At 43.9% G+C, this 24594-nt stretch overlaps 1 protein-coding gene across 3 annotated transcripts in view; it reads left to right on the top strand.

Annotated features, from left to right (window-relative positions):
- Positions 1-16578: 16578 nt before the first annotated feature.
- Positions 16579-24594, top strand: part of ITPK1 (inositol-tetrakisphosphate 1-kinase) — a 156521-nt gene continuing 148505 nt past the window's right edge. Inside the window, exons 1-2 of one of the 3 annotated variants that reach the window (XM_074868655.1) lie at positions 16579-16729; positions 17071-17271. In XM_074868655.1, coding sequence (XP_074724756.1) covers positions 17177-17271 — 95 coding nt within the window. In that variant the 5' untranslated portion in view covers positions 16579-16729; positions 17071-17176. Of the gene's footprint in view, positions 16783-17070; positions 17272-24594 lie in introns of all 3 variants that reach the window. The other 2 variants (XM_074868656.1, XM_074868657.1) reach the window with 2 other exon arrangements.

The raw sequence follows: 24594 nt of genomic DNA, 5'->3' as shown, positions 1-24594 counted from the left end.
GTGAGGCATCCAAAGTTGCTGCAAGTGGGTCCAGCCTTATATACCAAAAACCAGCAAGTCAGAATGACTTGCACTTTTCTTTGAGCAGAAACATCTGGTTTCATCCTCCTGTTGGATTCCACCCAAAGCCTGGCCAGGGCTCGGGGAGGGGGGAGAACCAAGGGATTTTCTAACAAGGCTAAACACTTGGGTTCTCAGCCTCGAACACTGCTAAACAAGGAAAGTTGGATGCACATTCGCACAACATTTCATCCTCACTGCTGCTTACATTTTGCCTAAGCTACATCTTTCCCTAGTGAGCACACATATTTCATTATTGATCAGATACTAATTAATAAATGCTAATTTTAATACAGATTTTACTAATTAGCAGATACCAATAACAGATAATGTTTGGCTGTGAGGTTCATCTAGAGGTCAAGTTTGTTTTGGGGCCTATTATTCAGGCCCTAGCACTACACTTGTAGGCACATTCTGATAAGGAAAGATTGAGGTCAAGCTGGGAAATCAGTCTGTAAGTCCAGATCCAGATGAACATAGCTAGACACAGTCATCACTGAGCTGGAGACCCATACTTGCACAGCACAGGTTGGGGCTGAACATCCAGGGTTCAACTTAAATGGGGCTCCTGAGCCCATGGGTGGGGGGCAGGTGGAGCTTGTTGGGACTGTTAAGGTCTATTAGTGCACTCATGATCCTGACAAAGTACATAGGACAAACAAGGGCTGACAATAGGGAACAGAAGGGTTAGTTGTAATCTTTGCCGTAAACAAAGTTTTCATAACTTTGTATTAAGGGAAGGTCTTCAGCTAGGCTTAGATTTTGGCTAAAATAAAAGAGCAAAGGTAGAAGAGCTGAGATAATTATCAAACCAAAATTAGGTGGGCTTCCAAATGGAAGGCAGAAGCTGAAGGACAGAATGCACCATGCGTTCTTTGAGTGGATAAAGATTTAACATAGTTGTATGTAGGTTCTCATTATTGACAAGTAACCAAGAAGTGAGAATCTATGTATAGAAGCATTTCTCTCAAGGCAGCATTGCCTTCTACTTTATAGGACACTGATTTTTGATTCATCAAGAACACCATGTTCCCTGATTTTTTCCTTCTTAATCCTAACTCTAAGCCAAACTCTTGGCTAGAGATCTGGGATCCCTACAGTGTCCATATGTGTTCATATACCAAGGAGAAAACTGGCACAAAGGAAGAGAACAGGGCATGACCCCATGTGCTGGTCCTATGAAGATCACACCTAACCTTAAACTGAGACGGTTAGACTAGATATAGGCTAAGCTGCTGAAGAGTGAGGGATGAAGCATAGAGCTCCTTGAAAATGCTCACTTGCTGGCTTATGGAGGAGGAGGACAACTGACAGAAAGAAAGAGTTTCTTTAGACCCTGATAGGCTCCCATCTCTTCCTTGTACTTAAAAGGTAGGGCACAGAAAAACAAACTGAAGAACCACTGCTTTGATTGGAGAAAGAAAACCCACATGGAAACCCAAGCCTCACGGGGCATCTGCCCTCAGCTCCAGATGGGCAGACTCCCAGAAGGGAAAGGTTTTTCAGTGAATCTTAAGAGGGGCTATATTGGGAAAAGAGAATGCCTTTAGCTTTTTTTTTTCAGAACAATGTTTATAGTGCTCGTGTGAATTTTTATCAGTGAGTGAATGAATGCCCAGTGTTTTTGCAGCTTGTAGTGTGTTCGTTTATTACATGTAGTTGCAGTGAATTTCATAGTATCCTGTTGTGGTGTAGTAACTTGTTTTGATTAGTTTCTTATTATTTGTTGTGAGTCAGAAAGATTAGTTTCCCTCAGCTTCAATTTCATATGCTTTATTTTATGTTTTATGAATCCTTAGTTCATATTTTATAACTTTTGTTTCTTCTGAAAGTAAGGCTACAGTCTGCCAATTCCCTCTATCTTGGGTAGTTATTTTGCCTTCACTGTTGTTTTTCTTTGAAATTTGCTGTTGAAAACATGTTTTCTTATGGGGGGTAGTGCATTCAGTATTTTGGGAGCACATAAGACACTTTTTAATATTTTATTTCTTCTCATTTTCAGTTGAAATATTATGTTTTCTTGTTTTGGCTACCTTGACCACATGAAGCAGAGGTATTCAGTGAGCTGTGTGTAATCCATGGTGATCTTTTCCTCGTTTGATTTGCTTCTTATACTTTGAAATGTTGCGACCTTAAATTACCTTGATCTTTAATTCTCTGTTACTGAAATACTGCTCTAGCCTTTGTTTCTTAGGAGCAGCCACATCTGAGTTAAGCTTCAGGCAATCATGTTATCCAGGTTGTCTGAATACCAACCATACTTTGTTCTTGGTTCTAGAAATATTTACCATCTTTCCAACAGATTATTTGATATTTACAAATGGAATAGCTATCTCATTCTCCCAAACATCCACAGTAAACATCTGCCAAAGGTAGAATTACACACTATTACCCTTTGTCAGAGTGCCTCTAAAAAAACTGAGTCTTTTATGAAGAAGGGCCTTGGCATTTTAGACTGAACTTCAAAACTTCATTACAGTGATGCTCCTTGTTCATTAGTTACTGCTGAATATAAGCTTCATGTGCAAAGCTTTTGACACTGTCCCACATGACATCCTGGTCTCTAAATTGGAGAGACGTGGGTTTGATGGATGGACCGTTGGGTGGATAAGGAGTTGGCTGGATGGTTGCACTCAAAGACTTGTTGTCAACGACTTGATGTTCAAGTGATGTTCCTTAGGGGGTCAGTGTTGGGACTGGCGCTGTTTAACAACTTTGTCAGCAACATGGACAGTGGGATTGAGTGCACCCTCAGCAAATTTGCTGATGACACCCAGCTGTGTGGTGCAGTCAACATGCTGGAGGGAAGGGATATGCCATCTAGAGGGACCTGGACAGGCTGAAGAGGTGGGCCTGTGCAAACCGCATCAAGTTCAACAAGGCCAAAGTGCAAGGTCCTGCACATGGGTCGGCGCAATCCCAAGCACAAATACAGGCTGGGCAATGAGTGGATTGAGAGCAGTCCTGTGGAGAAGGACTTACGGGTATTAGTGGATGGAAAACTGACTGTGAGCCAGCAATGTGTGCTCACAGCCCAGAAAGCCAACCGTATCCTGGGCTGCATCAAGAGAAGTGTGGCCCCTCAAGGGAGGGGATTCTCCTCCTCTACGCCGCTCTCTTGAGACCCCACCTGCAGTGCTGTGTCCAGCTCTGGGGCCCCCAACATAAGGAGGACATGGACCTGTTGGAGCAGGTCCAGAGGAGGCCACAAAGATGATCAGGGGGCTGGAGCACCTCCTTTATGAGGACAGGCTGAGAGAGTTGGGGTTGTTCAGCCTAGAGAAGAAAAGGCTCCAGGGAGACCTTATAGCAGCCTTCCAGTACTTAAAGGGGGCCTACAGGAAAGCTGGGGTGGGACTCTTCATCAAGGAGTGTAGTGGTAGGGTGAGGGGTAACAGTTTTAAACTGAAAGAGGGTAGATTTAGGCTAGATATAAGGAAGAAATTCTTTCCTGTGAGGGTGGTGAGACAGTGGAACAGGTTGCCCAGAGAAGCTGTGGCTGCCCCCTCCCTGGCAGTGTTCCAGGCCAGGTTGGACGGGGCTTTGAGAACCCTGGTCTAGTGGAAGGTGTCCCTGCCCATGGCAGGGGGGTTGGAACTAGGTGATCTTTAAGGTCCCTTCCAACCCAAACCACTCTATGATTGTACGTCTACATTGTCTGTGGTCAAAATAGTTCTGGCAGGAAAGAGATAAAATCTTTGCTTTTACTTTCAGTTTTTAGCCAATTACAAAGTAGTTTCAAAGTTTGACAAGAACTGACAAAGCATACTAAAAGAATACGAGCAGAGATGGTTGGTGACTAAATATTTCTCTCTGTGGCATGCATTTAAACAGAAGACAAGTACAATTTATGCAGAAGCAATGCAGGTATTGATCTCACAGCTCTGGCAACATGACCCAGCATTGTACTGATCTAGAAGGAAACAGAGCTATCCTGCAGAATTTTGGTCAAAGCAGTTTTCAGTTATAAACTGCATTTCAGCAAAAGCATTGTTCATTACAGTTTATTGATTTTAACTAAATCTCCATAAATAGTATACAACAAAAAAATCACTTCCAAAGCTGCCATTAAAGTTCTGAGAAATCTGCTTTTCCATGATTTCAGCTAAAGTCTGCTCATAGTGCCAGAAAGGAACAGTTATTGAATTTCCATGCTGAGTTTGCTGCTGCCAACATGTTTGATCATGTAAACAAGTTAACTAAAAATTCAGCCATGTTAAAAAGAAAAACAGATTCACAATCAGGGGTCTGAAGGCTGAAAATGCTGGCTCCAGTCAGCTGGCCTAAAAGAGTTACTTTTCAACCATCAGCAGAAAAAAATAGTAAAAAAAAAAATCCTCTCTGAAGGTCACTTGTTAGAGATACACACTGTCCTTCCTTCTTCCCTCCATATACATATTTCAAGAGAAACATCTGACCACCTGAGGGAGTGACAGCTCCATCCTCATGAGACGTTGCAATGACACACTTGCTTTTTTAAAAAAAAATTTCCACTAATTATCTGTCCTTCTGTGGTGCCTTTGTGAAGCAAGTCAGTAATACCATAGAATGACTTTAAAGAGACTTAGATCTCTTCTGAGATTCCCAGTTCCCAGGCTGTGCTTATCTTGCTTAGACTGTGAACCGTGCACAGCAGGGAATATCTATATTTAGACTTTCCTGAAGCATAACTTTCTTTTACTGAACAAACACTGAAAGAACACAGTTCAAATCGGGCCTTTCCCCCCTTTCCCAAAGGATCCCAGATTTTTTGCATAAATCAAGATGGAAGTTTGGGGGTGGTAGAGGATATTGTTTGAGATTTGCTGAATCTAAGCTTTCATTTTTTTAAAAAAAGAAGTGTGAGTGTGTACCTGTGTCTGTCTTCTTTTAGGAACCTCTTCCCTGTGTCCTGTTAGAAGTTAGGAATTAGCACAGTTACCAACTTCTAAAATGTACTGCAGGACGTATACGTGTAAGACATCCATCCATATAATGTGAGGGTTGATAGGTTCTTAGTCACAGAAATGTTTGCATACATTATAAAAAAATCAGAACTCCAACTTTCCTACAGAAGTATCAATATCTTCCTTTTTCTATCACTTAAATTCATTCTGCTCTTCAAAGCTTTATTATTTCTCATTCTCTAGAATACTTCAATAACCTAGTATTTAGCCACTTCATAACATTTTATTACTTGAAGATTTTGCACACTGGTTTGTCTCTCAACCATAATCTTATGTGGTTTTATTTTCATAACTGTTCTACATATTCTTTGCTTATTCTTGAACCCTACAATTTAGGGTTTGGATGTAAATAATGGAAATGATTTTGCTGGGCACTTGAAAGTGACTGGTGCCTCAAAATGTTACACAGTCAGTCCTATTTATTGACAGTATTTATTTAGTCTAACCAAAATTGACAGTTTATGCTCTTCTACTAATAAGCTTCATGTTTCAGTTGCCTGTTGAGCTGCCTGCCTGATACAGCAGGTATCCCTTACAGTTCTCCTTTTTTTTTTTTTCTCTTCAGTATTCCTTCATAGTCCCTCCAGAAAGAGAATCTAAGCCTGGATGAGTAACTTGATTTGTCCAAGGCAACGGAAAGTCATTGCCAGAGGTAGGCTGAATGACTAAAGTACCTGATTGTTAATCCTGGAGTCAGACCTGGAGAGCACCTCCTTACTCATTCAAGTGCGCACTGAGAGCTGTTAGCTCAACTGAAAGGCCAGCATCTGGGGGGGGCTTTCATACAAATTTTATCAACTGGAAGTAAATCTTCATCCTCTTCTGTATGGAGGGCTCCTGTTGATCCAACTTTAATGGAAGATATGGCTTTTATCACTGTAGTTGTGAAGCTTTTAGGTACTCACCTAGCCCTTTACCTGAATTTGACTTTTCCTGAAGCCCATGCTAGAGGCCTGTATCAGAGATCAGCAGAGACCCAGAATGACTCAGGCATTTGAATGGAGATGTTAACAGCAGTTGATGGCTACTCTCAAAGGGAAAATTTCATTAATTTATTAGTAAGTGAGTATTTGCATTTCATTTAACGAAAGCACATTAAGCAGTATTTGCAAATCTTTAAAACAAAAGGTATTCCATGTTTGTTCCTCACTGTGCAGAGTTTGTAAGCTGCTGCTCTTATCATGCCTATATGAAGTGAAATTTCAAGCAGTAATGCCTACATTATGCTCTGTCATAATGCCTACGTTATGCTCTGTCATAAAGTTCCAGGTGAATATTTAAATATCTCCATCTTAGCACACTTATTACCACATTTGTTGGCATTCTTACAGAGGTGATATGTCCGTTTTTCCACACAAATGAATGTTCTGTTTGCCTTTCACTAACAGAATGTACACAGTCATGACAATATGAAGGTACTTAGAAGGTAAAGAAATATGCTGGTATCAGACTATAACAAGTTTCAGTGCATCCAAGCCAACACCTTCTCCACAGGAAAAAGTCTCTAGCCTCAATTAATGTCTCACTGAATGTGTGTTACTGCACTGCTTTGTGTAATAGGGCTTGGAGTACCTCCCTTGCAAAATGATGCCTCTACATAGTGCAGAGCTTGTTTGTATGTTCATAGGGTTCTGGGTAACTGTCACCAGCTGAAGTGTTTCACCAGCAAATTCAGTGCATTAATGATGATGTTGCAATGGTTTGTGATACAGACTAAAACCTGTCGTAATTTGGGTATTGAAGCAGAGGTTACAATTCCAAGTTTTTTCATCTTCTGTCACTTACTTGTTCTTCACTAGCCAGACAGTATAATTCTCAGCCTGTTGCACATTTTTGGAGTGCTATTGCTAAGTGCTCTGGCAAAACAGCTGCCCAAGCAGCGGAAAATCTTTAGCTTGATAACCACCATAGTGGTGGAGGATGAAAGTAAAATCAGGCAGCCTGGTATTTTTCTGGAGTGGCTTCACATAGTGAAAATGCTTAGAGACTTGGCCAGCCAGCACTGGGCTGGTGGGTGAGAACAGACTTGCAAACCTGGGAGGATCAGAAAGGACAGCAGAACTTAAGGTGTAGATGCCACTTCTTGAAAATCTGCACAATTGTGACCCCCAGAGTACCAATGTTAGCCAGCAACACGAGAGTTTTGTCACTGCTGAAAAGTCTGTGACACCTGGAAGCTCTCCTTTTCCCAGCTGCGTGGAGAACAATGGAGTGATGATAAACCAGTCCTTTGGGGCTACTGGCATTGATAGCAAGTGGAGATTATTAACAAAGAAGAAAGCTTTGAATTCCCTCAAAATTGAGTAGGTGAGATCCTTTGACAAGTCCCACATGGCTATTATATCTCATTCTCCCCACACTGATCGAGGCCTCATCATCTTCAGAAGAGGTCGTACAAATTGTGGTCAATCCCTCTGGCAGCTTCTTGCTTTATTTCAGAGTAGCTAGAAATTCACCTGAAACCTCTATCAATTTTACCCTCAAGACATCTGGGCTAACTTCTACTTCTCTGGCTTATGGAACCACTTTCTAGAGAGAATCTTTAGTCCAACTATCTATAAAATGACTCCAGCATATGTGTGTGTGAAATTTAAAAAATGGTGGAGGTATGATAACAATGATGGAGGTTTCTGAGGAAGATTACTGTGCATTAGAAGTGTTGCTGTGCTTTGCACTTTGTATGTGAAAATAAAGGAGAAAGTTTTAGTGAAGGCCGAGGAACAGAGCCGGGAAAGACTTTTCAAGTTATTTTGACTTTTTTGACATACAAGATGCCTGCTTGTACTAAAATTTCCTGTTCATCAGGGATCTAGGATTGCAGATTGGGATTGTGGGGCAGGAAGCTATGCTACCCAGTGAACAATGATAATTTAAATGAGTTCCATGTCATAAAAGGCATATGCATTTGTGAATTTATATTATTAGGATTATTATGCTACTAGGGAGAATTGTGCCCAACTGAATTTCTTTTCAAGAGTGCAACTTGCAAGCAATACAAACACATTCAACAAGGCCAAAGTGCAAGGTCCTGCACATGGGTCAAGGCAATCCCAAGCACAAATACAGGCTGGGCAAGGAGTGGATTGAGAGCAGCCCTGCGGAGGAGGACTTGCGGGTATTAGTGGATGGAAAACTGAATACAAGGCAGCAATGTGTATTTGCAGCCCAGAAAGCCAACCATGTCCTGGGCTGCATCAGGAGAAGTGTGACCAGCAGGTCAAGGGAGGGGATTCTCCCCTTCTACTCCACTCTTGTGAAACCCCACCTGCAGTGCTGTGTCCAGCTCTGGGGCCCCCAACATAAGGAGGACATGGACCTGTTGGAGCAGGTCCAGAGGAGGCCACAAAGATGATCAGGGGGCTGGAGCACCTCCTTTATGAGGACAGGCTGAGAGAGTTGGGGTTGTTCAGCCTAGAGAAGAAAAGGCTCCAGGGAGACCTTATAGCAGCCTTCCAGTACTTAAAGGGGGCCTACAGGAAAGCTGGGGTGGGACTCTTCATCAAGGAGTGTAGTGGTAGGGTGAGGGGTAACAGTTTTAAACTGAAAGAGGGTAGATTTAGGCTAGATATAAGGAAGAAATTCTTTCCTGTGAGGGTGGTGAGACAGTGGAACAGGTTGCCCAGAGAAGCTGTGGCTGCCCCCTCCCTGGCAGTGTTCCAGGCCAGGTTGGACGGGGCTTTGAGAACCCTGGTCTAGTGGAAGGTGTCCCTGCCCATGGCAGGGGGGTTGGAACTAGGTGATCTTTAAGGTCCCTTCTAACCCAAACCACTCTATTGTGATTCTATCATTATTGATCTGACAGGACCAAAAGACAGTTCAAAGTAGCTTTAGCTAAAACTTTGAACAGAAAGCAGCTGTGTTCTTTGGAGAGCTTGTCTGCCTTGGCACCATGTCTGGTACACTTTGCCACAAGGCCTCTTCTTTGCCTAGTGGTTGAAACTCTTTTATGACAGCTCCTTGGCACATCCTGAGGCCTCCTCTGTCTAAATGGTGACATGAGTTCATTCCTCTGTTTTAGGGTGTTCCTCTCACTCTCCATTTTTTCCTGTCATGCCTCCATATTGAACAAGAATCCCACTTCATAGGCTTGGTGCAAATGGTGCAGAAATAACCACTGCACAAAGTGCTGAGGATTAAAGAAGGGCATTCTTCTAACCTGCCCCCTGATTTGTTTAGATTGTTTTCCCAAATAAATAAATAAAGAGGGAGTGTGTATGTACCTGGATTTGTTGCACAATTTAAAAAAAAATACATAGAAGGACAGCCCTCTTTAAGACATTGAACTATATGTGTTGAAACAGTTGGCAGTCAGGTAATGGAAATAGTGTCCCGATGGAGGGAAAAGGTGCAATGTGAACTCACCCCTTATCAAACAGCGAGAATCTTCATAGGCACAGTTTATTACAAACTTTCCATCCATGTGAAAAGCTTTATTCGGAGGTCACAGCAGAAAACTGAGGCACAAGGCAAGCAGGCTTAATCAGTTCAGCCACTAACAGTCCTTTTTTATTCCCCAGGAAGCTCTGAGAGAAGGGAAAATCCCAAAGGGCAGCATAGGAATTGTATGTCTAAAGGCTGCTCTTGTATATGAGGTATATTAACATGAGGCACAGAGTGGCCTGTTCAGAGATGCACAGAACCGCTAGGAATACTTGCAGTGAGCCTGCCTAGGGAAGTGTCCCTTGAGCTGTCAGAAAAATGATTGGGAAGCACCACCTGTCCAGGCAGCTCCATAATGCCGCTATGGCATTACAGCATGTCCCACATTCTGATGTTCTTGTTGCCCTGGTTTTATTTACAGACTGACAGGCACTGAGTATGTGAGATAATAAGTTTGATAGCATGGTGGTACAACAAACAAGTATTAATGGAATTTATCATCCATGCAACTGCAAGTGTCTTACAGGATCTGGGCAATTTAAAATGTCTGAAAGTTTGTGGTCTTAAATGAGCTATATAGCTCACTTAACAAGCCTGAGCATCTAGTAGAAGCTCAGAGCTATAACCAAATTGTGGGCTCTGTTGATTATCCCAGCCTTTTTGTTTGTTGGGTTTTTTTTCCTTTTTACGCTACAATTCCTTCTTTTTTTTTTTTTTTTCCTTTTTATGATTATCTCCTGTTTTCTGTAACTTGCTTGTCTCCTGAATTTCCAATTCTTCTCTATATGACCTTCCTTTTCTTTCAGAAGGGCTGCATGTAGTAGGAGGTAGAAATGGGATGTTACAAGACAGAGAATGTTGGTAACTTGGAGGATATATACGTACATAGTTTAATCTTTTGATATGAGATTGGTATTTTAGCAAGAAGAAAAAAAGCTTCTTTTGATCACTGAGTATTGAGATTGGATAACGTTTTGAAACTCTGAGCGGGAAAGTCTCTGAGTGGGAAAAAGCCAAGGACGGGGATGACTGGTGGAGCAAGACAGCTACTATTCCTGCCTCCAGTACAGTAGTGAGTCAAGTCAGTGCACCGCTGATTCCTAAGTATGAAGGGTTTGCAAGCACAAAAGGAACGGCACCTAACGCATAGCAGAGACTTGCCAGCTGTATCTCTAGATTATCTCCCAGTAGCGAGTTTATTTAACTTCAGGATAGCTATGGCTTGTCCTAAAGACTCTCGGCTGTCCAAGGGAAGCTCCTTTTCATTAGGATTGGGGTTGTTTCAAAAAACATTTCTAAACCTTGCTGATGAAGCATGAGTTCGCTTTGTGAGTGTATTGCAGGCAAATATGAGGTCTGTCCTCCTACAACATGCTCATATGCTGGAGCTACTATCAGATGGATTGGTTTTGTTTTTTTTTTTAATATGCTACAGTTAGTTGGCTTTGGAATAGTGCTGGCATGGGCTTTGGAAATGCTTTTCTGCATCTATGCTTTTTGCACTTGTAAGTCTACACATTGTGGTAGCTTCTGAAAAGATGAAAATTGCTGCCCTGCCCAGATAGCAAAAAAGCCTGATGTGACCATGCAGAATCAGAAAGCACAATGGTTTTCTGAGACTTGTGGCCTATGAACTTTAAGTGAACTCTAAGGAAGCATTTAAACAAAACAGGAAAAGGGTCCTCAATCATTGGAGGCATAAGCATGAGAAGAAAGTGCAAGTGATGGTGTGGTACTGTGGGCCACATTGGACTTTTATCTTTCCTGATTGCGCAGTTTCAGCAGTTTAAAAGGTTCAGCTGTAGCCACAAACAACTCGTGGAAGTGGAGGACCACTGGAATGAGGACGTGTGCTTCAGGTCATCTGGAACAATGTGTTCTTAACACAAGAGGCAAAGACAGATATAAGCCAGCAAAATATGGGATAATATGGGACTCATTTATGGCCAGGTCACTTTATACGTAAGAGTTATACGTCCATATCAGTCGTATTTACATTCATCATTTTAAAACTAGTTATATTGTTTTAAAAATAATAAATTCTAGCAATACAAAATACATATGATTGATTTTTTTGGTGGAAAGATTGCTCATTTTGCTGGAAGCATGCTCCCAGAATTGTCACAGGTACTTAAAACTACCTGATTAAAAAAAACCCAAACCTATAATCTGAGTAACTGTGTTAGCAGGAAACACTTAAGTAGAGAAAACCTCAGACCAGCCTAATCCTTATCCAAGTCTCAATCCAAACCTAATGCACCGTCAAGTCACCCAAATTCTTCAGAGAACTGTCTTTCAGAACTTGCACACATAGTTTGAATGATTTTAACTGTGCTGAAGCAGTCAGGTAAGTGAATCTCTCCATGTGTCTGTAATGAAAGAGTTTGCATAAGCATTATTTCCGTGTAGCTTATTCCCATAATAGAAGGCAAGAGAGCTACAGCAATGTATAGCAGCGCAGTCTGTATCCACACTTGGGATTTGACTAACAAACGTAATTCAGTCTAAAAAATCTACTCCTACTGAGATAATTATACTGGCACAGGATTTCTCCATCTTTGGATCTTCGCCACATGCTTTTTGTGGTTTTAAATTCTTTGTTCACTGATGATATGCTTTCCTTGGCTTATGAGCTCATACACAGTCTGCACCCAAAGTGCTACAAGCCAAGCGAGCAAACTTGGCAGCCAGAGCCTTTCTTACTTTCCTGCAGCATGTACATTCATCAGAGCTCAGGATAGCCAAACTTTTGAGCTGTACATAAAGACATACCTTCTCATAATGGTGGTTTCCTTGCAGCTTCAAAAAAACCCCATAGTTATCCTGGTTTTATGACTGGAACATAAGAACTTGCTATGCTACCAGTGTAACAGGTAGCAATCTAAGCAGTGCTCCACTGGGGCTGATGAGAGTTAGCTCAGGAATCCCTGAACGGCGCTGCACTGGCCCACACAGATCTGGTCATCTGCCAGACATCGTCAGCCTCTTTTGGAAGGTTTTTGAGCCCTTCTGGCTGAATTCCTTCCTCTGCTCTCTACAAGATCTCAGAAATACTGATGAGTCTCAGCCAGTCCTCACTGATCTTTCTTTTCTTTATAAAATCAAAATACTGCAGTATAAACTCCATATAAGGGAGTAGTCACATGGATGAACACTATGCTTTCACCATCCACTGCTGCTACTTCTGCTGCTGTAAAACAGGGTTGCCACCAAAAGAGGCAGCTTGGTGTTTTTTCTCCCTGGCCTCCTTCTTCCTAGGTCTTCACTGCCTTCTGCCTTGTACCACTATAAACAGGTAGGAAGAAGGATGGTGATCCAGACTGGGGAGTTGGTTTGGATTAAGACTAAAATACTGTTGTCAACTTTCTGAGTTTGTTTTAGTCCAGTTCAGTTCCTAGCTCCCCAATCCTGTTCACACACAGTCACATGATCACTTGGGCTGTTGTAAAGGAGAGCATGGCAGAAGGTGAGAACAGGTGGCAGTTTCTGGAGGGACTGCTTCTCTAAACAACAACATCTGATTTAATTGACTGTAAACTGGCAGTTTGATTTCCAGCTAGTGAGGCCAATCGTCCTGTGCAGTCTCTGTGGGCAACGGGTCATTCAGAGAAATTAAGTTGGGCTGAGTCAGCCACTAGCAGGGCTGCCCTCTCATCAGCCACTACAGGAGCCCTCCAGCAGCTGGCTGAAGTTTGTCCCTTGACTAGAGTTAGCCTTTGTGATTTTGAACACAAAACCCAGAAATGAGCGTTCATCCCCCAGTACTAACTTTCACTGGTTTATCATTTAAAAGCTGCTGGTCCAGAGTACATTCAGAAAAGCTTCCAGAAAATAGCTGAGATTATAATGTGTTTTGCCAGATGTTAGGCAAAAATTCATAAACTGGAGAAGCTTGGCTTCACTCACATGCATCCTCTAGTGAGCCACTGTAAAAAGAAGTCATATCTGGCCTTTTTATGAATCTTGCAGTAATGACTCAGTTGTAGATACAGCAGAGACCTGAGGAAATGATAGCCCACCATGCTTCTTGTGTTTCTCTCTAGCTGCCTCTCTGGGATGCCCAGTCCCAGATGCTGTGCAGCACCAGGACTCTTCTTTGAGTCTCTCAAAGCCAAGAAGAAGCTGCAGTGCAGCACGTGCAGGGGTTTTTCATGTTCTCTCCTGCCTACAGCCTCATTCCAGCAGTGCCGTGTTAGCATGTGATCTGACCTGACTGGAGAAAGGGGAGATCTGTCCTGATATGGAAGGCTCAGCCCTTCCCCATGCCCATCTGCAGCAGAGGAACATCTGTCCTGTAATAATAAAAAATAAAAATAAAATGTAAAAAGCTTAAACTACAGGCAGTGAAAATCACCACCTTCTTTCCACTCATTGCAAAAGATCCTATCATGACTTTTGCCAGGTGCTGAGAAAATTGCTCTTAATCATCCATGGAGAAAATATACTTCAATAACTAATTAAGTGAATGGAGATGCCTCATTTTACTCTAAAATGAACTCCTGTGGAATTTCACTAACTTGTGCCACATTGCAAGTGTCCAACCTTGTTGGAGCCCCTGTATTTGTTGAAAGGGTTAGAAGACAAGGTGTGAGAGGTTCCAGCTAAACAAGGGAAACCTGCTTTGACCTGTAGCTGAAGCTAAGATGAAGAGGAAGATAGTTCTGACTGCCAGAGGGCTCAAGATCTTAATCAACCCTCACCCCTTTAATTAGCATGAAGCAGCTCATTAGTTGCAGGTTACAGCACTGGGCCACAGAAAGTCACAGGAATAGTCAACTTGCTCCTGATCAGGAATTGGGTAAACATTACCCTGGGGCTTCATGTGGTCACAGGTTTGGCATTGCCTGAACTGGCTCTGCAATGTAAACAGGGGATTGTAATTTATTTAGCAACATTGTGCAGCAAGATGCAGTACCATGGCACACCAGATGAAATATATTTCCCACATCTGAAATTGTTCAACGGTTAAGATTCAAAAAAAGGTAGTTTGAAAAGAAGGCTTTTACCAGCTTTCTCCTTCCTAAGGCTGAATCTGATCTCTGATACATGTCATTCAAGTTTGTCTCTATTGGAGCAAAGCAAATACCTCCTTTGTAGCTCCTGTGCTTCATCTCCACAGGAGCCAAGAATGCTCAACCCCTCTGAAAACCTGCTCTCCCGTATCTGCAAAGAAGTTCATAAATCTTTCTGTCTCTGCAGACTCTGTTTTAGATTGGTCTGAAACTGTGACATTTTTTAAAGAAAAAACATTCAGAAAGAAATAATTTAGGAAGATGGCTTCAGTAATGTCATGTTTCAATACATTCATACTCCGTTCTGATGCAAATATAAATTTTGAGCTTCATATACTCATGCAAATTTTAGTAAAGTCTAAAGTAAGTCCAGTGAAATGATAGCTGAAATAAAGCACTGATATTAGCAAAATGAAACACTTCAAAACAGGAAACCCAAATTAGTTTGTTTCAGGATTCTTACTTAATTTTGATGATGTTTGATAAAGTCTTGTATTTGGACCTTTTTGAGTTACAAATTTTCCTGAAGTTACTATGCTTCCCCGAAATGTTTAAATATTAGTGAAACATTCTGCAGCAGGAATCATGCTATCAAAATACATTTACTAATTCTAATTACTGTGCAAAAAAGTGTGAGGATTAAGATAAAAAGTGCTCTGAAAAATAAAGGCTATAACATATCAGTGGCAAATAATTTAAGATTAAGAAGAAAAATAAAGATTTATTCCTCAAAGCCACCACAAATGGAGACAAAGTACTATTAGAGACATTTTCAAACATTGGTATGAGCTGCTTGCAGGCGATTCCACTCCCCACCTATTTTCTAATACATTCTTGGTTTAGGGTGACTTCATTGTTCATGTAAATAATGACAGGAATGTAAAATGGTCTCTACCTACGCCCTAGGTCAGTGATTCCCGTCATATTTCTTAAGGCTTTCCCCCTTCTTTCCTCCGAATGGATGCTTCTAACACTTTTCCGATACTCTTGTTGAAGTTATTAAACCGCATTTGTTGTGGCACGGTGAGTCAGCAGAACTCCCCGAGCAGTGTCAACTGTACGGGGCTCCACGCCTGGTTCACAGACACCCCCATCGTAGGAGCATCATCTGCATCTCAGTTCAGGACTGCAGGTACTGCCAACCACTCTGTGAAAGACAGAATTATTATAAAAGCTATGCTTTCCATTCCCAAAGGGACAGAGAAGAATGCTCAGGCTGGACGATACTCATTTAAAATGAAGGGGAGAAACAAAGATGGGAAAATTATACTTGTGCTGGAAACATTCTTCCTCTGAAATGAAGCACAGAACAGCTGCCTCGGTATTTAGGAACGCACAACCCAAAAATCAGAATGCCAGCTCAAGCTGGCACTGCCTGCCTTCTCCTGCCTCCCGCAGAAGAAAGTTAAATAAGAAATAGCTGTTACTGAAACTTCTGTTAAATCCTCACAGATACTTGCCAAACGTTGGAAGAAGGAAGATACATGGTTTTGCGGTGAAAACTCGTATTGACGGGAACCGTTTTTCTGTGATAGATGTCCACCTTTATACTGCATGACCGTTTTTAGTAGCTCTAATAGGAAATATCAGTAGCTGTATAAACTGTTCTGCCTTCGGAAAACGAAATTACACGGCTCATCGGCGGGCCTCACTCCCGGGGCGCACTGGGCACCTCCGGCTTCGATGCCCGGCGAGCACGGCGGGGGCTGCGCCGGCAGCCGCCCGGCCCGGCAGCACGGCCAACCGGGCCGGGGGGGGCCGGAGGCGCCCGGCTCCGGGCCGGGGGGGGCGCGGCGCACCGAGCCCTCTCGGGAGGGATTTGCCCGTGGGAGGCACGACGGCAGGGGCCGGCGGATGCCCCCCGCCGTGCCGGCAGCAAGCTGCGGCGGGCACAGCCGCAGGGGAGAGTGGTGAGGGAGGCGCGAACACCGGCCCCAGACCGATCCCAGCCCGGGCACGGTGCCCTCCGCGGAGCCGGGCAGCGGTGCAGGGGCGGCGCTGGCGCACCCTCGGCAGCCAGGCCAGCCCGAAGCAGGCGCGCTGTCTCTTTAAGGTGGCGGCGCGGCCCCCGGCCGCCCCCTGCTGGCGGCGGGGCCCCTCAGTGCGAGCGGGGCCGCGGCGCGGCGGGTGTGTCCTGCCGCCCGCCCGCCCCTGGGCTGTGGGCTGGGAGCGGGGAGAGGCGGGGACGAGCCGGAGGAGGAGGAGGAGGAAGTGGAGGCGGCTGTGAATAGCGGGCAAATGGGGAGCTGAGCGGCTGCAGCAGCACCGCGGCCGCGCAGCAGAGCAGCGGCGGCGGCAGCGGGCGGGCGCGGAGGCGAGCTCGGCGGCGGGGTCCGTGCGGGCGGAGGCGGCCCGGGAGAGGGGCGGCGGGGCGGTGCGCTGCGGTGGGTGCCGCTCGGCGGGCGGCAGCGGCGTGCCCGCTCGGCTGGCCGCTCCGGGGCTGGCAGCGGGCGGGCGGGCTGGTGGCGACAGCGGCTTCCCCGCCGGCAGAGGCACCTTCCCTGCCCGCCTGGGTGAGCTGCCTGCCGGCGCGGGGCGAGGCCTGCCGGGGGCTGCTCGCCGGCGGCGGCGGCTGCGCCTGGCTCGGTCCAGCGGGGCGGGCGGGTTGGGGGGTAGCGCCGGCGTCCTCCGCGGGGAACCGACTGATTTTCCTTTCTCTTTTCCTCTTAAAGCCGTTGCTTCGCAGGCGCCGAGTGCGAGCGATAGCCGGGCTGCCCCCGCCGCTCCGGGCTGATCCCCCTCCTGGCGGGGCGGCCGCCGCCTCTCCGGGCCGGCACCATGCAGACCTTCCTGAAGGGGAAGCGGGTGGGTTACTGGCTGAGCGAGAAGAAGATCAGGAAGCTGAATTTCCAGGCCTTCGCCGAGCTGTGCCGGTAAGGAGGCGGCCCTCGCCGCGCCGCGGGGAGCGCCGGGGCGGCCGCCGAGGCGGTTGGGGCGGGCGGCGGCCGAGGGGCGCGGCGGCCCTGGGATGGGGCTGGGGCCGGGCCGCTCCGGGCTGGGCCGTGGCCCGCGCCGGCCTTCGGGCGTTTTGTGCTCGGTGCGTGATTCCCTTCAGCCGGCTCTGCCCGCCAGGGCCGGGGGAAGGCAGGGCTGGCCGGTGTCCCCCGGGCGCCCCCTCCGTGCCCGCGGCTGAGGGCTCCTGCCGGCCACTCACCTGTGCGGCTGCCGCCCCGGGGTGTGGGGGGGGCCGGCACGGCCCTGGCTTACTGCCTGGGTAAACTTCTGTCTGCCGCTTCCGAAGAGGTCTCTGGTATTCCCGGTGAAAGGGTCTCGTTTGGGATCTCTGCGGACCTTGCTAAGATTCGGAGCAGAAGCTGAGTTATTAGGAAGAGTCAAAGGACAGGGAATAACTTTCCTTCATGTTGTGTGAAAACACATAAAACTAGGGTATATGAACCCCTGAGTGAGCTTGCATTCACCTGAGATAAATGAGATGTCTGAAGGTGGTAAATTGCATCTATTTTCTGCAGTCCCAGAGGTAAAGGTTAGTTTGATAAGCTGGAATTAGACTTTATCTGAATAGCTTAGAGGGTAATATATGCAGTATATTACACAATTTTATTATTTAATTGGAAGTGTAAACTCCATGTAGGTCCAAGGTCTTGTGACATATGCATTACAGCTTCTGATATCGAATAACAGCTTTTTCTATTTATTTCATTGTAATAGTAAGTTTATAACAAGTACATGAAATCAATTTTGATAATAGAAAATATTCTAAATAAGCTGTGTTCTGGTTTCTATGAAGTCTGTTCAAACTTTGCAGAATATATTTTATGAGACTTCTGATACACTTTATTAAAGCATGTCATACTAAAAACACCAATCCCTGTGAAATTTCTCTTGGCAGCACTTGCTCCTTTCTGTAAAGACGAAGGAGGCAGAAGAAACAGAAAACTATTTTGAGAAAGTGACAGAAGCTTTTACATCGGCTTGTGTTCTTGGCATTCTGTATTCTCTCTATCAAACTTCAGCAAAACTTACCAGAGTGTTTTAAAGTATAGAAAAGGCCACAGATTCTGGTTTAATGTCTTTTTAAATTTCATGTGATTATCCAAACAAGATACTTGTGGATGAATAATGCTAAGCTTTGACCTTGCCTAAGAGACTTTGGGTTAGTTTTTGTGATGCTCAAAAATACACGTTAACCTCTAATAAGCATAAGAAAAATGTAATTTTTAGGGCCTTGAGGTTTGGTATAGGGTAGTTTTCATGCCTGGAAACTAAGGGGGATCCCAGTAAGCTTTTTGTAGTAATTTGTCTTTCATTCTTGGTATTATGTGCTGTACATTCTTATGTTTAGGAATCTCCAGAACTGATTTTCTGCCCTCCACTGTCTTTGTTTCTCTTTTTGGCTAGGTTCTTTGCTTCGTTTTTCTCTACTTCTGAAATTCCTTACACTTGTGTTACGTAACATGGATCTACAATTTCTTTGTGTATTGTACAAATTTATAAATAGTTTTAGATCCTTGCAGTGCTGTGAAAATTTATCCCAAAATGTCTCCCTTGCTACAGTTAATTTCTTGATGAAAATTAGGCTATCTCATTCTGTACTGGCTAAGCTTACTTCGAATAGCATTTACGGACATTGGATAGATATGGCTGTTCAGTCATGCTTTGATGTTTTTAAAAGCCTTTAATATTAGTCTTTCCATCAAAGTGGAGTTAAGCGTTTGGTTTAAAGATCCGTACAGTCACTGGAGCAAGTTATGCTGATATCTTGGATGCTCTGTTTTCTTTCCCGGTAACTTGCATTGACGCCAGTGGGAAGCTGCATTCATTTAGGCAAAGATTTCAAGTATTTTATGCATAATATCTTTTTGATTACTTGTGTGTTTGTAAGCTTTTGTTGCTGTAGAAAAAGTGGTGCCAAGCTCAACATGCATCTTACCAGAAATATTGTGTATGGTAGGAAATACGGCAAGCGTACTCATTCCTCTACAGTGATTCATGTGTTAGAGTGGACTATGTGTCTGTCTGTCTACTCTATGTACTTTATGGTGACTGTTACTTGGAATTTATTTGCCTGTTGCCTAGGGATATACTTTCTGGATTACTACAAAGTTCAGTTTTGTTTGTACGGGTTTGCAATGAAGTAGTTATATAATCCAGGAAAGTAAGAGAAGCCTTCTCATGAACTCTGAAGCGCGCTGGGTTTAAAGCAGGGGTATTGCTAGGATGAGAAAAATCTTCATTTCTTTGCAGTCTGACAGTGCAGCCACTTCTAGTGCAAAGCACTGGTGTCCTAAAAGGATCATGGACAGATATTTCAAAGTCTGTTTGAACCATTCTCAGAGAGATAGTCTAAGTGCTGAACTGCTTTCTTAAGAGTGGTTCCAGGTTTTGTCTCCAGCAGCATTCCTAAGATGAATGTTGTTACATTGTCCTAGCTGAAATGAGACATGAGCTAGTGTGAGTGGACCAGCAGTTAAGGTGCTGCTTTGGGGCATAGGCAGGCCTGCCTTCAGATTTCTGCTCCACAAAGACTGGACAGGAACCTTAAATATTTTCCTCATGTTTATATCCATCTTTAAAGTGCAGATTAGGTTTCCCTGTTAAGTTTTGACATCTGAATTCTTCTAGTTTTGTTACTGGAGAACTTACAGGCACCTGCCTTCTTTTCTTAACATTTTCACTTGGTTATGTAAAGTTCTGGTAACACATGTGACTGGCACAGCAGCTGTCCTGCCTGAACACAGTGTCTTGGGTCTTTTGCCTAAGATTTATATCTACAAGGTGATCTTCCTTGTATCAAAGGCCTTTGAGCTCACCTGCAATTTTGGTCCTCATTGCTGGCACACTAGATACATCCTACCTGAGCTGTATTCTTTGTAGGGCATAACAGCCTTGGCTGTGCCTTCCAGGTGTAGCCCAAGGGGGTGAAAGCAGTGCCTGTGATGATATCTGCCTCCATGTTTATAGCCCAGATCAGTGGTTCCCAAATTGTTGGGTTACAGCCCGCTGCAGCCCTTAATGCTTTTACATCTCTTTCGGGTTTCTGAGTGGTGTGGTGAGCAAAAAGGCAGCATGGTTTCACAGGCCTGTTGCAGAGAATTAGTGGTCCCTGGATAGCACCTTGAGAGCTGTCAACTTGGAGGATAGAGCACTTGGCCTGGCAAGTGGGAAGCCAGGTTTCAAGCCTGCAGCTGGTGTCTCCTGAGGGAGACTGAACCTGAAGATGGGCCAGGCTTGCTCCAATCCTCTGGCTGAACCTGCCTCTGTGTATAGAGAGGAATGTGAGCTCCCTCCACAGTGCCAGGATAGCCTGTCTGTAGCACGATGGCAGGGGCATTTCTTTGGTATGAGGTATGTCCTCAGCTCTGGTCTCCGCTTCCCACAATGGTTTTTGGTTCCACCCAGCAACTCCTTTTTACATAAGCTGTTGGTGGAGTAAGACTTTTATCTCTGTGCATTGGGACAGTTTCAATGGGGAGCCTTGCTCAGCCTTGCTAATACAAGGGCATTTGTATTTGAGTTGTGATGTGGGATTGAGCTCTTCTGTGTGGAACAGGGCATTTGGTACAGGCTTCTTATCTCCTCATTGAATTTATTAGTCAGAAGGCAATTTAAGAAGCTACTACTGCCAAGTTGTCCTGTGCTTTTGAGTGAAGCTGTCAGGACACTATGCTTTGTGTTGAACTTGGTATTATTGGCATGCTAGCATGTATGCTGCAGCTGCAGTTCCCTGAGTAGGGTCCCTTATGGGACTGCAGTGTGCAAAGGTCTGGTTTCTGCATCTCAAGTAGACTTTCCTCTGAGCCTTTATGATCAGCTCCACCAAGATGATGGCACAGCCTCAGAGCTTTAGGTAGCTGGCTATTGTCAAAGTATAGAGTATCTATAGCTTGCTAAAAAGTAAGACAAGGTTTCTAGGGGCTCCTATCTGAGAATTTAGGAGCCTGTGATGTAAACATGTAGTTCTGATATTGTCATGTGTCCCTGCCAATGCAGAAAGGAACAGTTCCTCCTTCCTCTGGCTGCTTGGTCTTGTCCTCTGTCTCGAGCTGGGTTTAGTGGTTGCGCAGTTGGTAGAGGCTCTCGATCTGATCAGTTCCCTGCTCATCACATTGATCTTGGAATGCTTGTCACCATGCTGGTACACAACCACTAATACAAGGTTAAGGAAATGGAGGTGCCCCATTCCATTACAGAGATGCCAGAGTGGTGGTGTGAATTGCAGATGGTGGTCAAGACTCCTGGATACCTATATTATCCTTTCGTAAAATATGTGCAGATGTACTGCCAGATCTCTCTGGACATTGTGAATAAAAAGAGTCCTGTTCATGCCATATGAGGAGTGGTGGTGGTAGTACAGAAAAATGCATATATCTGTTCAGAAAATGAGTTGTGTGTGTTTGGCACCAGTTCAGATTAGTGAGGTGCAGCCATTTACAAATGGCTGTTCATGCTATAAAAGCCTCCATTTCCTTGGTTGTTCTGCACGTTGTCTGTTAGTACGGTCCTTTCTGGGAGCCACGGAGGTGCAAGGCAGTAAGGTTATGGCAACGTGAATAAGTTAGTGTTATGAGGTGAAGTGAAATACGCTTCATCCAAGAGGAGATAATTTAAAGTCGCCCTATTCTGAATGGTAAACTATTTCTCAGTTATTTTCAGCAAAAGCATTCACATGTGCAACTCATAAGTTTGCATGGTAATGTGGTAGCTTTTCTGTGTAGCTATATACATAATGAGTCAGAATTTCCTCTTTATAGCGTGTAGAAAATGAATAGCAAAGGAGTTGAAGAGTTGCCTGAAGATGTAATCCATGTCATGATAAATCCTGCAATTTGACAGACAGAAGAACTGTGCTTGTACATCCTAATGTACAGATTATTTATGGTCAGATTTTATTGTGCTGTGTTTTTTTCATAAAAGCAGGGTGAGCATCAGGGAGGAAAGAGTTCTCAGGCAGTTATAGAAATTCTGAGAAAATCAAATTCTGCCCACAAAAGAAAATGGAAGTGAGATAATTGAGAATGCCTTCTAGTAAAGCCCAGTTGTCTTGATTTTTAGTGAGCAAGCTAAATTGTCATTTTCCCTCCTTTGGAGATCATCCGTGACAAACTGATAGCATTCATTGACACACAGGAAGCTAAGGCTTCTTGGTCTGATTTGGATTCCCAGGTGCTACCCACTGCTGAAGACTGTTTTCTGAAACTTGAGATCACGTTCTTGAATTGCAGCCTGCATCAGTTCAGCAGGTTTTGGTTTTATGGAAGGATATGTACTTTTCTTTGGGTATGTAGCTCCCTTTACAGCATGTCACTTGTGCTGAAGACCGTTTGGGTATGACAAGTCACTGTGGTGGGTTGGTTTGGGTTTTGGGTTTGGTTTTTTTTGATTGAGTTACAGTGAAGTTCTTTTGATGCTGATACCCAGACTGATCTGCTGAACATAGCAACCAATGATTTTTTTCCTACCAAAATATTAGTATGCCTAATTTAAATTTCTGTGTGACTCAAACTTGTTTTTTTTCTTTAAGCTAAATTGATTCTTCAACTTCTGCCCATTTAATTTCTGTGATAGATAGTTAAGCCTTCTTTTAGCACATATGAGAAGCTACTCTGTTTAGTAAATCTACCATAAAAAGGTAAACACTGTTGTCAGTGCTGTAGATCTGTATGGCTCTCTTTTTCTCTTCTAAACTTTATTTGTGGTCTCTTGTGTGCAGTGGCCTGTGTACAGGAACCTAAACATGAATTTTAAGATAGATTTAAGAATAATGCTGGTTTAAGGGTATTAAATTAATCTGTTTCTTTATATAGCAGGCCATGAAGTATGTTGCATATTTTTTTCCAGGAAGAACTCAGGGGATTTTCTTTAACCCCAATTCCCCACCAAAAAACCTAAATACTACTTTTGTTAAATGTCTGGCTTGTACCAGTTAGCTTTTACAGCCTTGAAAGCCATAAAAATAAAATGTATGTGTGTTGATCAATAGCTCCCATTGTTACTTGTGTTAGTCTGAAATACTATATCATGAGAAGTAACTGGGGGCTGAATGGGTGGGTAAGTTTCTTTGACATTAGCTCTAACAAAGACTTACAATTAGCCTAATGGTAGAAATTACACTAAGCCATGAAAAAGTGTTGAAGGTAGTAGCAAAAAACCCGTGTATTCCTTGGAGGAAAAGTTCACTGTATTTCTGGGTTCATGCTGCTTCTTCCAGTAGTTTGTAGAGAAGACTTTACATGCCAGAAGAACTGGAAATATGTGCATTTTCTTAATCTCTAAGAGCAGTTATTTGTAGGCATCCATCTCACAAAAAGCTTACTGCATTACGCTTGCAGAACCACAGAGCGCAGCCACTCGGCAACAGTAGTGACTATAACAATCACCCTTTCATAGCGACTCTGTTTCATGATCTAGCAATCATTTACCTCAGGTTCAGGAAGTTTGTCTCCTCTTTATGGTACATCCCTTTACCACAACCTGTTAGAACTGATATGCAGCAAGGAACAATAATAAGCTTGGTCAGGTGGCAGCTCTTCAGAGAAAGTTCTGCGTTCTTTTGCAGATCAGAGGCTGAATACAAATTGACAGTGTTGCCAAAAAATAAAGTGAATGACATTTTGGGGTACATAAGTTGGAGCAGAGCCTGCAAGGTGCATGAAGTAATGCCTCCATTCTGCACAGCACTGATAAGGCTGCTGCTGCTGCAGTAGCCTCACCTACTGCCTTTGGTTTGGGCATGTCATTTCAAGGAAAACGCAGATCAGCTGCAAAGTGCCCAAAAGAGCAGTGAGAAGGATCAGAGGTCTTGAAAATACAGTGCATTTTACTGTGTTATTCAACATAAAGAAGAGGAGGCTGGAGATAGATCTTCAGACACTGTAAAAAGCCGAGGGGGGGGAAAGCCAACACATCCCCCCCCCCGCAAGTGCATTCCCCAGTTCCATTGTAGGTAAACAAAAAGTAGTGGCCTTCAGTTGTGCCAAGAAAGAGGAATGATAGGTAAGTGAAAAAGTGAAAAGAGATACTGTGGTTGCTAGGCAGGCAGTAGAATTTGTTGCTTGAGACTTCTAAGACTGGCTTGGACAAACAGGTTGGGTATGACTTGGGCCTGTGGCCTTGTTTCAAGGAGGAGAAATTGACCTCTCCTGAGGTCACTGCTGTCCCTGCTTTGGTCTAATCTGTAATAGCACCGAAGGTGCCTGAGGAATGGCTCTTTTTGTACATTAAGTAGTTTGAAGTCC

Source organism: Strix uralensis, chromosome 4 (genome assembly GCF_047716275.1).
Source record: "Strix uralensis isolate ZFMK-TIS-50842 chromosome 4, bStrUra1, whole genome shotgun sequence".
NCBI lineage: Eukaryota > Metazoa > Chordata > Aves > Strigiformes > Strigidae > Strix > Strix uralensis.
Note: the sequence above shows the minus strand (reverse complement) of the source record. Positions and strands in the feature narration are given on the sequence as shown.